The sequence below is a fragment of the Monodelphis domestica genome, chromosome 6 (genome assembly GCF_027887165.1).
Source record: "Monodelphis domestica isolate mMonDom1 chromosome 6, mMonDom1.pri, whole genome shotgun sequence".
NCBI classification, from domain to species: Eukaryota; Metazoa; Chordata; class Mammalia; order Didelphimorphia; family Didelphidae; genus Monodelphis; species Monodelphis domestica.
In genome coordinates this window covers 97710606-97726243 of record NC_077232.1, presented here as the reverse complement: position 1 = coordinate 97726243, position 15638 = coordinate 97710606, and the positions used below count along the sequence as shown (strand labels likewise).

The window sequence follows — 15638 nt, the reverse complement described above, 5'->3', positions numbered from 1 at the left end:
CAAAGAGATAATAAGGAAAAAGACATGTACAAGAATATTCATAGCTGTGCAAAAATTTGTAAAAATTTGTGTAGTGGCAAAAATTTAGAAAATGAGGGGATGCCATCCAATTGGGGAATGGTTGAACAAATTGTGGTATATATTGGTGATGGAATACTATTGTGCTAAAAGGAATAATAAAGTGGAGGAATTCCATGGAGACTGGAACAACCTCCAGGAAGTGATGCAGAGTGAGAGGAGCAGAACCAGGAGAACATTGTACACTGTGGTACAATCGAATGTAATAGACTTCTCCATTAGTGGCAATGCAGTGACCCTGAACAACCTGGAGGAATCTATGAGAAAAACCACTATCCATATTCAGAGGAAACACTGTGGGAGTAAAAACACCGAAGAAAAACAATTGCTTGAATACATGGGTCGAAGGGATATGGTTGGGAATATAGACTCTAAATGAACATCCTATTGCAAACAACATCCATGAAATAGGTTCTGATCAAGGACACAAGTAATACCAATGAAATTGTGCATGGGCTGTGGGAAAGGTGGGTGGAGGAGAGGGAGGGAAATAAAGTGAGTATTTTACCCCCCCCCCCAAAAAAAAACCTTGTACTCTTAAAGGACTGCTTTAGGAGTCTTGGCTTTGATGTCAGTTATATTCTAAGTATAACTGTATAGAATAATTTTGCTTTAATTTTAGGGAAGTACAAAAATAAAATCATCTTGTGGGGGAAAAAAAATCAATCTAGGACTTTACTACCAGATTCTTCATACTTAAAAAAAAAAATCTATCACGGGCTGCTGGGTGGCTCAGTGGACTGAGACCCAGGCCTAGAGAGGGGAGGTCCTGGGTTCAAATCTGACCTCAGACTCCCTAGCTGTGTGACCCTGGGTAAGTCACTTGACCCCCCACCCCCCACTGCCTAGCCCTTACCACTCTTCTACCTTAGAACCAATACATAGTAATGATTCTAAGATGGAAGGTAAGGGTTTAAATTTTTTTTCCTATTAATATTAACCATAAAGAAACAAAACATTTGCTTATTTTGCCAAGAGTTAAGGCTGTTACAGAAAATAATATTCATTATAAATCTAATTAAATCATTCAAAATAACTCTATAATTCAAACATAAAAATAACTGGGCTGCCACTTCCACCCCCACTGCCTCCAAATATCTGTTTTACAAGTGGATTTAACAATCACTTTATATCCTCTAAGTACACTTAAGATGTCTTAATTTACAAAATTTTAATCAATGTCAAATTTTAGAAACTAATCTAGCATGTAAAAGATGCTACAACTTTCCTTCTATTAAAAAAAAAAAAGTATAGGGGCAGTTGGGTGGCTCAGTGGATTGAGAGCCAGGACTAGAGATGGGAGATTAAGTTCAAATCTGGCCTCAGATACTTCCTAACTGTGTGACCTTGGACAAGTCACTTAACCCAATTGCCTACCTAGCCCTTACTGCTCTTTTTTTTTTTTAACCCCCATATCACCTAGCCCTTACTGTTCTTCTGACTTGGAATCAATATATAGTATTGATTCTAAGTTGGAAAGTAAGAGTTTTTTTTTTTTAAAGTAGAACTACTTCTTTTGATTACTTTCCTGTATATAGTAGTATCAACAGCTAGCATTTATGCAGTAGTTTTGAGATTTGTAAAGTACTTTACAAACTGTTCTCATTTTATAGATGGGAGAACTAAGGTAGACAGAGATTAAATGACTGGGTCACACAGTTAATAGGTCTTATCCTCTATTCATTATACCACCTAGCTCTCTTAATGCTATCATTTAAAAATGGCATTTATTTTTGATGGAGAACTTCCTAAATATATGCTTCCTTGCTTTCTTTTAACAGAGTACTCAAACTTTTCTTGATAATCTTACAGAAATAAAATTATTTTACTATACAGGGATGGATGCCAAAGGAGTTGAACCACACAGGGTTAATACCTGCACTAAGTGGCTACAAGACTGCTATGCTAGAGGGGCATGGCATTATAAGGGAAGAAATCAGAAGACAGTTTAATCTTAACCTCTATCCTTAATTAGTTGGGTGACATGGCTCAAACCACAGTTTGAGTCTGTTTCTTTGCTTATAAAAGGAGTATAATTTTATAATAGGGATGTTGTGAGGATCAAATATGAAAGCTTTTCAAGTTGCAGTTATCACTTCTTGGTCACTGACAGACCACTTATCCTTCTGGTTGTTACCTCTAATTTGCTGTAGTCTAGGAAACAAGATTGATGCATTGTATATACTTGAGTGAAGCCCTACAAAGCTTCTATAAAATACCTGAATTTAGTGCATTAACTTCAGAAAATAATTACTAACCTAACAAAAACAAAAACTGCTGCAAAGTCCTTAGGATTATAGGATTGAACTGAACTTAACTGAACTACTAAGCATCTGCTAAATTTGAAATGAACAAAAAAATCAAAAAGTTTAGTCATTGTTCCACTGACAGTTTCTTTTATTGTCCTTTAGAACTATGACTTCTCTGAGTATGAAATTCCAAGTATTTGAGTTTCCTACAAGGATAATCTGTAATTTATAATCTTTTAAGAGTTGCTCCAAGGCACTGAGATTAAGTGATCATGGTGACATAATTAGTGTATGTTAGAAGGACATAGATTCATTCAGTCTTCTTCCTAGGAAGGTAGTAGTTGTCATTAAAGTTCTTTTCAGTAAGAAAGGAGTAATAATAATTTACTACTTACTTCCAAGGTTGTTAGAATCAAGTTTAAAAACTAAAGTATGGTAAAGAAGGGAATATGCGACTATCATGTTCCAGGAATTGCATTAAGCACTTTATAAATATCAGCACAGACAACTTAAATAAGTAGTCTATACTCCTAAATTGGACTAATTCTTTCATCTACAAAATATTTTTTCTGTCTCCCAAATAAGTCTAAGTCTAAATGCTAAATGATAGCATTTCAATGAGCTATTTTGTGGATTACCATCAATCAAAAGCATAAGATTTGGAAACAAAGAACATCAGTTCATATTCTCATTCTGTAATCTCTCTGGTTTTAATTAAATCACTTATCTTTTTGCATTTCCAGGCTCCTTAAAGTTGGACTAAATGATCTCTAAGATTCCTTTAGTTCTAAAACATGGTCCTTTTAGTAGCTAGAATACTTTGGAATTGCTTAAATTTCCAATGGACTGGTATTTTATACTCATATCCCACACACTGATCACCTAACATTTTGGATTTTTGAGAGCATATTTATTCCTGTGAGAAATAAGAGTTGAAGGGTGAAGTGACATCACATAGCTTCCCCATGAAACTTAAGAGAACAACTCTTGACTAGCCATCATTAAACCTCATAGTCATAGGGCAGTTAGGTAGCTCAGAGGATACAAAGACAGGTCTGGAGATGAGAGGTTCTGGGTTCAAATTTGACCTCAGATGCTTCCTAGATGCGTGACCCTGAGCAAGTTACTTAACCCCAATTGCCTAGCCCTTACTGTTCTTCTGCCTTAGAACCAACACAGAAAGTAAGGGTTTATTTAAAACAAATTCATTCACTTATGCTTTCAGCATTTTGATATTTAAAAAAACTCCCAAGCATTCATTTGGATGTGGATTCAGAATTTCTGAGCTAGTATAGTAATTAATCATGTTTCAGGAATTAAGTGCTTTTCCCACAACAACCCTGTAAAGCAGATATAAAGAGTATTATTTTCCTTATTGGACCAGTGAGGCCCAAAAGCTAGATGATTTCCCTTTGGATATCTAGTCTGAATCAGAATTTGAACTCAAATTTCCCCCATTTCAAAGTCAGGGTTGTTTTCTCTACCCTATGTCCTTATCACTTATTCCATTAAAAAGCCACTTCCAAAACATTTGTGACCCTCTAACCCAAAGAGGTGAACAATTATTTCTTAATAAAATAATCAAGTACAATGTTTTTTACTTCTTAAAAAGTTCTTATGTTAAGCTGAAATATTCACCTTGGTAATTTATAACCACTGGTCATGTTCTTGTCTTCTAGAACAACATATAATGATTAACTGCATCCTTCATTTATGATAAAATTCTAGACATTTGAAGATAGCTATAATGTGTTCTCTTAGTCTTCTTTTCTTCAGTTTTTTCAATCATCCTGGGATATTATTTCTAGATCCTGTTCCCCTTTTATACAATGAAAATGAGTACTCAAGTAAGCAACATACAGCCTTTAACTATATTAATTTAGGTAAGCTTCAAGCTTTTAGCCTTGCTATTTATTTTAATTCAATATAGATTATAGCTTTTTATTTTTTTAAAGAAAAATATATATAAACTTAGAAATTGATGATTCAATCACCGGTCATTTTAAGAATACAATTAATATGTAATATTTCTGTTTACATTAATGTCACTTTTTAAAAACTCAACTTTTGAGTGCCTGTTACAGAAACATTACAAAAAACATTTATTCTCTAATTTCAGCAAGATAGAATGAAAAAAATCACATTTAAACTTCAAAACTAAAAGAAATCATTCCCCATATTCTTCTAATTCTTTTCCTTGATTTCTTTACTTTCTCCAATAACCCTGATATCTTAACTTCCAATTTTTGGCTACTTGCTGCTGTCCAACCTTCCTTCCTCCCATTTTAGCCAAGCTTATTACATTTCCTGATTACTGCCTACACCAGTCCTTAGAACAAATTTCTATCCATTTTTCTATCAAAATATACTTATATCTAATTTTCCTCTTTTTCAGCATCTATTTTCCTACTTTGAGGTAAAAATGATCTAACATTTCTAGGCTTACCTAATGTTTTATAAATAGAATAGTAGTTTGCCTGCTCAAACTAAGCAGCAGGGAGGTATTAGGGAATCACTGGTAAAGAATGTACATTTAAAAAATTCCTCTCTATAAACTTAGCTAACCCTCAATGAGAAAATATGAGGGATGGGATGATATATGTAAATTTAGGTGAGATAAAATCAAGATATTAATAAAATATATTTTCACAAATTTTACTAAAATGTGACAGAACACTCTCATCATCTTAGTTCACTTTATAGACTTGTTTGTAAATATAAGTAACTATTAGAAAAATCATCACTTATAAGATATCAGTCAAATAGCTTATATTGTTCAATAGACTTATGATAATATTGAACAGTTAAAAAAAATTGCCATCTTTCACAGTGGGCTAATATCTGTCAATGTAAAAATTCCTATAGGTACCTTTCCTTCGAAAAGAACATGTTATTAAGATATTTTATGTCTATTATTAAAGTTAAGCATTTTTAAAAAGGTCAAAATAAAAATTTGAAACCTCTAGTTGTTGAATACTCAACAAAAGGCTTACAAAAGAAATTTTACAGAAATTTAAAAGAGATATATTGTGTCCTGAGAACAAAATTATTTTATAATTTAAAATACGGCAGTAGATAGTTGAAAACAACCACTTTATAAAGCCAATTGAAACTTATAATATTAATAATTATTAAAAACTTTTAAATTTCTCTCCATCTCATTGCCTCCCAAAAGAAAAATTCCCAACAAAATATTCTTTCACTTATATATGTAAAAGTATTAACATCCTGTTTTTAAGTCAAGATTTAGAGTTCTGGACCCATGCTATCAGTTGACAAATTACTTGGGGAAAGTATACTTTTTCCCTCTTCCCTGGGAAGGAAAGGGTTGGAGAGAACAATATGGTAGAGTTCACTGTTTCTGGTGAATTCCAACTACTAGTATGTATAAAAGTTATAAGAACAGTATACTGCCTTGAATATTGTACCATATAGCTCCACTGGTTCTAGGCACAAACATTTGAGGGATTAACTGCAACATCATAATCTTTAAAAATAATTCCCCATTTGCTTAGAGCTCCTCCCTCAATCAGTCCTTCAATTTAACTCCTGTTCTACCACTTTACGTCTCACAAAAGATACATGGCCTGTCTTGATTTAGACCAGAGAGTGATATCATCACCCTGCTTTACCTATCTACAATTTCTACAGGCCTAGCTAATCAGTTGTAGCTTTCTTTGTTTTTGATTCCCAATTCATCCCTATTTTATGACATCATTAGTAGGAAGAAATTGAGGTCTTAGTTTAGCTGTAATACTCAGAATTTTTGAAATAATTTCCTTTTGGATCACTGCCTTTGTGAAAAGCTCATCTTCACTTGTAACTATTTTGGTAAGTATATCCATATTCTGGTCTCTATATACTAGTGGCATTCCAGCAGCTAAATATTGTGCACATATGTGTCCTTCAAATAAATAACTAAGGAATATGGTGAATGCTTATATATTAAGAACAGCTTCAACAAAATATTTTTTCATGTCTAAAAAGTATCATTTATCAAATCATTATCAAAGCAACTAGCTAGCAGATACATAATAGGTAGTTATGCTATACAAGGCACTTAAGGAAGGCATTAGGGGATTGGTAGTAGGAACTAAATAAAGAGCATAAATCATACCTATGACTTTAAAGAGTTTCAAATTTAGGCAAGGAGAAAAGGCATAAGAAGATAAATATGTAGATTTTCTAGTCTAAGCAATGCTAACAGAACTATACAAATGTACCTTAGCTGAATACTGCTAAAAAGATATTAAATATAAAATAATCACTTTTGCCAACCACATTCTATCTAAACTTCTTTAGTTCTATTCAGAGAAATAGAACTCAGTTTTTTATAGGTATTGAGTTTATTGCCAGAAAGAGTATAATTTCTAAAACCAACAGTGAGGTATAGAGGAAGAGCTGACCCAGAGTCCATCAAATTGGGTGGGCAAGAGGTCATCCCTTCAAAGGACACCATCTGGGATCTGCAGGCACCACCAATTTGGAGCCAACAACAACTAGAAGACACAATGGATCTGGATCATTAGGGGTGGCTCCATCTTTTGGATTTGCCAGATGACTACCTAGGCTTATGGCCTTTTCTGGGGATAGATTGAAAAGAATAAGTCAAGATGTTCAACTATTAAAAATTCCAAGTATCCAATGCAGAGACACTCCAGGAGTATAGCATCCATATCCAGTTCTATGTCTCATATAGTAACTATCTTCTATCCAATGTTTTACAAACACTAGTATTTTTGTGTAATTCAACTAGATATTATAAAATGTTGATATCACTTACCATTTAACATCAAAAGATTGTCAGTCCCTGGATGAGGATAGCTCAAGCGACCTTTGGAGGAAGAAATTATGAGATATTAAAGGAAATAAAATGGTAGTTAAATTAAAAAAAATTTTTTTCTTAAGAACTAAAAAGCCAATATTTAATTTAAAGCCTATTGGCTAAAAATTTATTTGACCACAGTTAAAAAACTGGGATAATTATGGCATATATCTGAATTAACAAAAAAAGCAATTCTTATAACTTTTAAAATCAAGAAATAAATAAAAAAAAAATTAGCCTGCCACAGGATTCTATTGGCTAAGTACAGTTATAGATAAATTAGGATCTATAGTAAGAATAAGTAAAAAATACGTTTACAAATGTTACTAAAAAATTAATTTGTTTACCAAATGATGAAGGAAAATGGAGCATTTGTGAAACACGGTAAAGAATGCAAAATAAATTGACGTGACCTGTTAAAAATTGCAAAACTTTCTCAGACAGATGAATTTACATAAGAAAGGTACCTAGAGAATATTTAATTAAATTTGTATTAAAGGATTTTAATCTTTGCTATTTGTTGGGGTGGAGGGATGACTGGGGAAGAGAGTATATATACATACACCAAACAATACTAAAGACAATGACTGAAATGTTAACAAATTTCTAGGAATCCCCTATATATTTCATCTGTCATTTTTTACATTTACACATATTTCACTATCATGTATCTTATTTTATCATGTAAAATATTTTAGCAAATTACTATTTTGCAGTTAAAAATAAAGCTGAAATACAAAAAAAAACAACCCAAGTATTTACTCAATCTTTTTTGAACAGTTCTGTAAACTATAAGAGTATTTTTATTCTTGTTATAATTACTCAACATTTACTTATTAGAGGTGGGAGAAAAAAAACTTTAAGCCTGAACTGATAATATGACAATCTGGGCAATAATTCAAAGATAATTCTAAGCTTCTTACTGTTTCCACACCTACCTATGAAATTGCTAAGATGTAAAATGTACCTGATCAAAAATATTTTATGATTTCTAGGATAACATTTAGCATATTTCTCTCAACTATATACTCTTTAAAATGTTTGTAGTAAGGGGAATTTTAAAGTATACTACAGAGTGTCTGGGAAATTTCATTTATCTTACAGTGTATCCAAATCATTAAAAGATATTTACTGTAACATGGAAATGAGAAATTTGATTATGTACCCAAAGGAAAGTAAGAGAAAAGGTACTTCTCTTTGAGGTTAGGATAACAAATCAGAGACCTAAGTTAGTGGCAAACCATCTTTCTAAGCTTCTCAAATTAGAGTAGAGAAATATCCTTTGAAAGAGCTACTTATTTCTTACTTTTCACCCCAGTAGTATGCCCAGTTGTATATGATTCAAAACTTTCCTTATGCTTAGAATAAAAAATAAATAGGCAAATTCACAGTACCAGAAATTTTAAGTTTTCCATGTTATGAATCTGAGAAGTTATATCTCTCTTCAATATAGAATGAAGAAAAGAAAATGGAGGTCTGAAAACATTTCTATATGTATTCTCTTTTCCCTACTAAATTATTAACTTGTTGAAGCCAAGGTCAGGTCATTCTTTCTATTTCCCCATTATTATATATCCTTAGTATACACTTGATACTTAATAAATATTTGTTTATGTTCATTTTGGCTGGAGGAGGTGGGTAAGCAGACAAAAATAACATCTTACTTTTCCAGACTTTTTAGCCCCACAGTCTTCATAGGATTATGAAAATAATTTTGTAAAATGTTTTGTTCAAAATGCCAATACAGCTCAAGTGAAAATATGCTTATTTAATAGTGCAAGTGGCCAGAATGGCACTACTGAAATTGGGAAATTATAAAGTCAAATCATTTGATACAAGTTCCCCCATTACAAAGGAAGTAGCATGGCATACTAGAAAGTATACTACGATTCATGACCTAGGAAACCATTTGCCTCAGAAAAAGGATACACTAAGTAATAACCATGATTCCCCTTAGCATTAAAATTTTAAGATTTGTGATTCTATTTTAGTTATTTTGAAATAAAGAGAATAACATTCTTGAGAACTACTTTTATGAGAACTACTTTTGCTATCTGTCAATTTCATTAAAGTTAGGTTCTGGAAGGTGAATATCTCATAAGAATAAAATGAGAACTACTTTTGCTGTCAATTTCATTAAAGTTAGGTCCTGGAAGGTGAATATCTTATAAGAATAAAATCATTTAGAATATTAAGCAACAATAAGAAAGTTAATTTGACATTTTTACTGCCAGTACTGTTCTCAAAAATATATTGAATGTCAAGTCAGTTGGCACAAAATGATTCTCCACATTTTGCTCAAGTCACAAATGAGTATTTTTCTCAGTGTGGGTCCTATAAACTATTAAATATCAAAACATATGCCCATATTCTGTATACAAATACAACTCAAAAGCAAATAAGTAGCCAACAACAGCTATTCTTATTTTGGGATAAAAAGTAACTACTACCTTATATTATGTAAATGTGTAAATAACTGGCAAATTTTTTGGTTGCAAATTTGTCTTAAATTTCTTTATTTTCTACTTAGTTGGTATAAAAATGTTTCATTTTTATGGCATGCAACTATAACAACTAAGAGACATCAAGTTAATTCTAAAAAGACATTTTCTAACTTATTAGACACATTACCAGATACTAAAACTTTCTGAGTGCCCACAAAGATATAAACACTTTTGTAATTCAAGCACCTCGAGATTCAAAAATACAAAGATGACTTTTTTTTTTAAAATCCTTACCACCTTCCATCTTGGAGTCAATACTGTGTATTGGCTCCAAGGCAGAAGAGTGGTAAGGGCTAGTCAATGGGGGTCAAGTGACTTGCCCAGGGTCACACAGCTGGAAAGTGTCTGAGGCCAGATTTGAACCCAGGACCTCCCATCTCTAGGCCTGGCTCTCAATCCACTGAACCACCCTGCTGCCCCCAAGATGACTTTTTAAAAAAGCTTTGATGACCATTTAAAACACAGAAGTCTATCTCTGTGATGTTACTAGTTACTACCAAGAAGAGAAAGCAATGCAAAATTATAAAGACAAATTATATGAAATACCACCTTTAAAAAAGTAACATTATTTACTGTGAAAATACTATAACCAATTGATAAGATTGGTTTTAGTTTTCTGTATTTGGAACAATTTTTAGAGAAATGATAAAATTCCATTTTGGTAGAGACCTTGTCCAATCTAACACCTTCTACCACATTGTATTTGGCAGATGACCCTCTGACCAGTTAGAACAGATGAAATACAAGTAGCTCACATTAGTCTACTGTTGAATCAGTTTGTTCACATTAGTCAACAGGCTTTTGTAGAATGACTAAGATCAAATTCTATTTAATTGCAGGATACAGTTACAAAAGTGACACAGTCCTTGTTCCTAAGGAGCTTAACATTCTACTGTGAGGAGAAATCTTCAAAGATAGTAAAAGCAGCAGAGGAATAGGGAGGAACTACTAAAACTAAAGGTCTCATGAGACTTAGAATAGAAAAAAGAATTTAAATTCAGCCTTGAAGTGTGGTTAAAGTTCCAAAAGGCAGAAGTGTGCAAGAAGAGGATTACTGACAAGAGGGGCAGCCTGTACAAAGTCACTGGGGGAGGGGGGGATAAAATGTCTCATGCAGAGTGCAGGAAAGAATAAATGTTCTAATAAAATGAAAAGTTTCTCATACTAATAATCCTTTATTTTAGTCCTTTTCTAGATTTCTGAATAGAAAAAGAAAAACAGAACCCTAAGTTCCCACTGTAAGACTGAACAATTCTTTTCCTTTACCAATCATTTCCTCCAGCAATCCTAATAAATGTTCCAAAAGTCTTCATAAACCAATTCACATTTGTTGACTACAATTCCATTCCTCATGAGCCAAGAAGAGTTCTCATGTTTAATAGTGCCAAGGTGTCTCGTTACTGCTTTTTAGATAAGGAAATTTAGACAGGTGATTCATGAAGGTCACCCGAACTTGTGTCAAAATTAAGACAAACCCCTAAATAAATCTTGTGAATTGGAACTCGCAAATATAGCCTTCATCCTTCTAAAACCATTAAGGAAATTTAAAAACACCTAACATTTCTTCCTGTATCAACATTCTGTTATAAAGTTTAAGTATTTAGGTGGATTCTTCATGAGACTGACCATATTCTATTTTTCACTCAGCCTCTCTCCTGTATCCAAACAGGAGAAAATATGGCATGTGTCTTATATTAGCTTAACCCATTAACCCATAACCTTAGTCAAGGAGGCAGGGTGGCCACTCTTGGCATGGAATGACCACATTTTCTCCTCCTGATATGACTCCTAGAGTAGTATCAGACAAGGATATTAAAATCCCAAAAGTTTTATACCTGCTTTTTCTCTGGCTCCACAAAGAAGGGTTTTCTTTATTTAATAAAAATACAATACTACTTTCCTTTTTCTAAAATTCAGCCTTAATTCTTTATCCTGGATGGTGTATATTCTATCTACAGTTCTTCATCTAATTACTTACAAATATATTAATTTTAAAATTCTATTTTCAATTAATACCAGAAAATATATAAAGAACTAAAAAAAAAGACAGCAATTATGAACTGCTTTACTCTTTTCTTCTCTTTAAATTCTATTTGGATAGCCTCATAGAGGTGTGCAGTTGACCCTGGGTTCCTGAAGGCTATATACCATAAGCAAAAAATGAGCAAATTATATTCTAAGATAGAAAAAGTTTTGAATATATGCCTGGTGATAGATAAATATCTATCACATGAGGACCAGTCTAGAGGTTCAGAGAGACTCGTCACAATTGACTATATTTTTTGTCCACAGAAACACTTAGTGTTTAAGATGGCAATTTGTATCCACGAGAGGAAGGTGAAGTGGAACAAGCATTTGAGTGCTCACCATGTGTCAGTCATCATGTTTAGCACTTTATAAATATCTCATTTGACACTGACAATAACTTTTCCTCTTTCACTTTGTCTTATGACTTCTCCAGCTTGTTTTAAGTCCCAACTAAAGTCTCATCTTTTATTAGAATCTTTCTTTAAACTCTCTAAATTCTAGTACATTTTTCAATTAATTATTTCCCATTTGTTCTGTATGCAGGTTTATTTATATATATTTGTCTGCATGTTTTCACCCCCATTAGATTGTGAGCTCTTTGAGAGCAAGGATTGTCTTTTGCCTCCTTTTGTATTCCCTCTTACTCCTAGGACTTAGTACAGTACCTGGCACATAGTAAGGCACATAATAAATGATTATTGTCTATTTTACCAGTTTGAGACAAAGGTTGTGACTCACTGAAGGTCACACGGCAAGTTAAGTGTCTAAGGCTACATTTGAGCATAAGCCCTTGGCCCAGCACTCTATACATTGTGCCATCTAGCTGCCTCTGACCTTAATCACAGATTTTTAAAAAGTATATACATTATTCCAGTTTAGTTTTACAATAACTGTCCAATAATTAGATTATGCATGAGGAAACAAAAGGTAAAAGAATTTAAATGACTTGACTAAGATTATAGTTAATAAATGAAAATCTTGAGCTACAACCTACATCCACCACTTTCTCTACAACACTGTCTTTAGGACACAAAAATTATCACCAAAAAGTATACATTTTCTCTCAACTATTCCATCTAAGAACTTACTATTATAGGAAAAGGTTATTGTCTGATGCATACAACAACAACAACAACAACAAAAACCAAGAAATCAAAGGGATGTTAGTTATTTCTGACTTATGTGAACAGATAGCTGTAATTTTAGAAAAGGCATTTCAATAAAAACTTAGTGGTGATAGGACATACTTAAAAATCTGCTGTTAAAGAGACTAGTGATCAGCTATATATTTCCATAAAACTGTTCCACATACCTAAGGTAGGGAAAACCTCAAGTCAAGAAACTAATCATTACATATGCTATTAAGGTGTCCTTAAAGTTCTAATGATTAGTATTTTTGTGTTTTATTTTACTGCAGCATTATTTACATGAGGTGAGTTTTGGTTGTTTTTAAGATTTAAAATTGTCTACATGTTATAAGAGAATATATTTCATAGCTGATCATTTAATTTGAGTAATTAGTATGATAGAATTGAGCTTCATCTGATCGAGTTGTTTCCAAATGAGACATTCATTCTACTAAAAGTAAACAAAAGGAATAAAACAATTTTTTAAACCTAGATTGACTATGACTATTAAAGGCATTTAATTTTTTTTTTACTTTAAATCACATTTTCTTGACTTTTCCCAAAACTACTGATGCTCATATTGCCTAAAAAGACTTTCAGATTAATTATATTTTAGTATACACTGAATTCTGGCTAAACTGAAGAATATGAAAACATTGTTGGGAGGGCAGAATTAACGAAGAGACCCAAAAGCAGAAAGGGAAAAAAGAATGGGGGAAAGAAGGCAATAGGATTCAGGCTTATTTTCTTAAAAGAATGGTTAATGTAAAATCTTTGTTCTATGGATAGACTGACTCTCTGGGATGGAGGACAGGGAAGTACATGGGGAAATTAGGCAATGTAAAAAACTTTCTAAAAAAGATATAAAATTTAAGAAAAGAATGGAGAACGTAGACTGTATTAAAAAAATACAAACAGAAACAATCTTGTCAAGTTTTAAGTAATGCCAATTTAAGAAAGATAGGACATAAAGCAGAGATGAATGAAGGTAGAAGAAAGCCACTGCAGGTGTTTAAATGCTTCCTGGAAAGAAAAAAATTCTTTAATTTTTTTAAAAATATGAACATGTAAAAATTTAGAAGTGTTTATTTCTTACTTAAAATATAGAAACAGAGTCTTCTTGAAATCCTTTCTTCATTTTCATAGGCAAAGTATTTCCAGTTCAAGAAAGTGAGAAATATTGTTATCTCCTTTTAAAGAAGAAAATTGTTTCACAAGCAAGGGTATCTTAGCAATTTAAAAATTGCCAATAACAATTGTTAAAGTACTGTGTTGAGGTTTCCCTACCTCATTTATAAATGGGGAAAGAATCTATTTTAGTCTTAGAACTGCAGCATTGGGGGCAGCTTGGATTGAGAGCCAGGCCAAGAGATGGGGGGTCCTGGGTTCAAATATGGATTCAGATACCTCCTAGCTGTGTGACCCTGTGCAAGTTACCCACTGCCTAGCCCTTACCTACTCCTCTACCTACACAGTATTGATTCTAAGATGGAAGGTAAAGAGTTTAAAAAAAAAAGAAAGAAAGAAAAAGAGCTGCAAGATGAATTAATAAAATAATCTGGGGGCTGAAATTGGGACCAAAGCTCCTGAGACTGTCAATTTACTAATATGTTCATTCCCCTCTTCCAAAAAGAATTATTCTATCATCTGTTGGCCAGATTATATGAGAATTGTCAAGAACAACTCTTCTGGGACTGTCAATTTACTAACACATTCATTCCCTTCCTCCCTCCCTCCAAAAAGAATTATTCTATCATCTGCTGCTTTTAAGACCTCTTCTTCCAAGAAATATGTTCTTTATTACTCCTATAACATCTTTATAAAGATTGAAAATTTAATAGGATATTTTTCCTTGAGCAAAATTGACATTTATAAATTATAAATGTTTACTCTATATTGCATCAGAAAATTCAAGAGCTTTCACTTTATACAACTGCTAAAAAGTTAAAATGTAGCTTTCTAAATTCTTCTTAAATATAACAATCTGGCTGATTTTCATTTATTATACAGTGGACCTATAACAAGTATTTAAAAAGGGTAAAAATTTAATCTATAGGACTATGAATGAGGACTTAGGGTCAATAAGAGAAAATTTCATGTTCAAAAATAGTTCTCAAAATGAAAAGAATCACCACCAACACAATCTAGGTAAAACCACTTATATCTCCTGGGACTCCTTACAGTAAAGCAATCAGTCAGGATGGAACTCTTTGCAACTAAAATTAAGAAAGCATGAAAAACAGTTGGGCAATCTGGTCTGAGACTGGATTGAGATTTTAGGGTAAAAACTGTACTAATAATCTCTGGTGTGAATCCTTTTAAAAAGAAATTTTTTAAAAATTTCTCATTGTCTGGATTTATATCTCTGCATAAATTGACAGCCACTTCTAATTCACATTTATATAATGTTGTTAGGTTTACCAGATGCCTTCCTCCTAACAACTCTTGTGAAGATATAGTATTTTCTCCAATTTTTAAAAAATAAGTAAACAGACATGGAGAGGGTAAATGCCAGAACTAGAACCTCAGGCCAACCTTTCTGATTAAGAGTAGAGTTCTCTTTTCCCCCAAACCATACCATCTAAGTACAATACAGAAAACAGGTTATGTATGGGTATATATACTATAAGCAGTGGCCTGAAAAGCTGGATACATTTGACTTCTACTATTCCCTTATAAATTTTAATGATTTTTTTTTCTGATGGAAGGAACAAAAGGAAAAAAGAAAGGACAATGAAACATTATGACATGTTAAGGGAGGAAAATTAGGATGCCAAAGGAGAAAATTTGGTGGACCAAATATATTTTTAATATGTTCACATACTAA

At 32.6% G+C, this 15638-nt stretch overlaps 1 protein-coding gene across 14 annotated transcripts in view; it reads right to left on the bottom strand.

Annotated features, from left to right (window-relative positions):
* The window catches only part of CPEB2 (cytoplasmic polyadenylation element binding protein 2), an 80047-nt gene that overhangs the window by 43245 nt on the left and 21164 nt on the right, over positions 1 to 15638 (bottom strand). For all 14 annotated transcript variants that reach the window (XM_016423318.2, XM_016423315.2, XM_016423313.2 and 11 more), the window contains one exon: positions 7111 to 7161. In XM_016423318.2, the coding sequence (XP_016278804.1) occupies positions 7111 to 7161 (51 nt within the window). The remainder of the gene's footprint in view (positions 1 to 7110; positions 7162 to 15638) is intronic.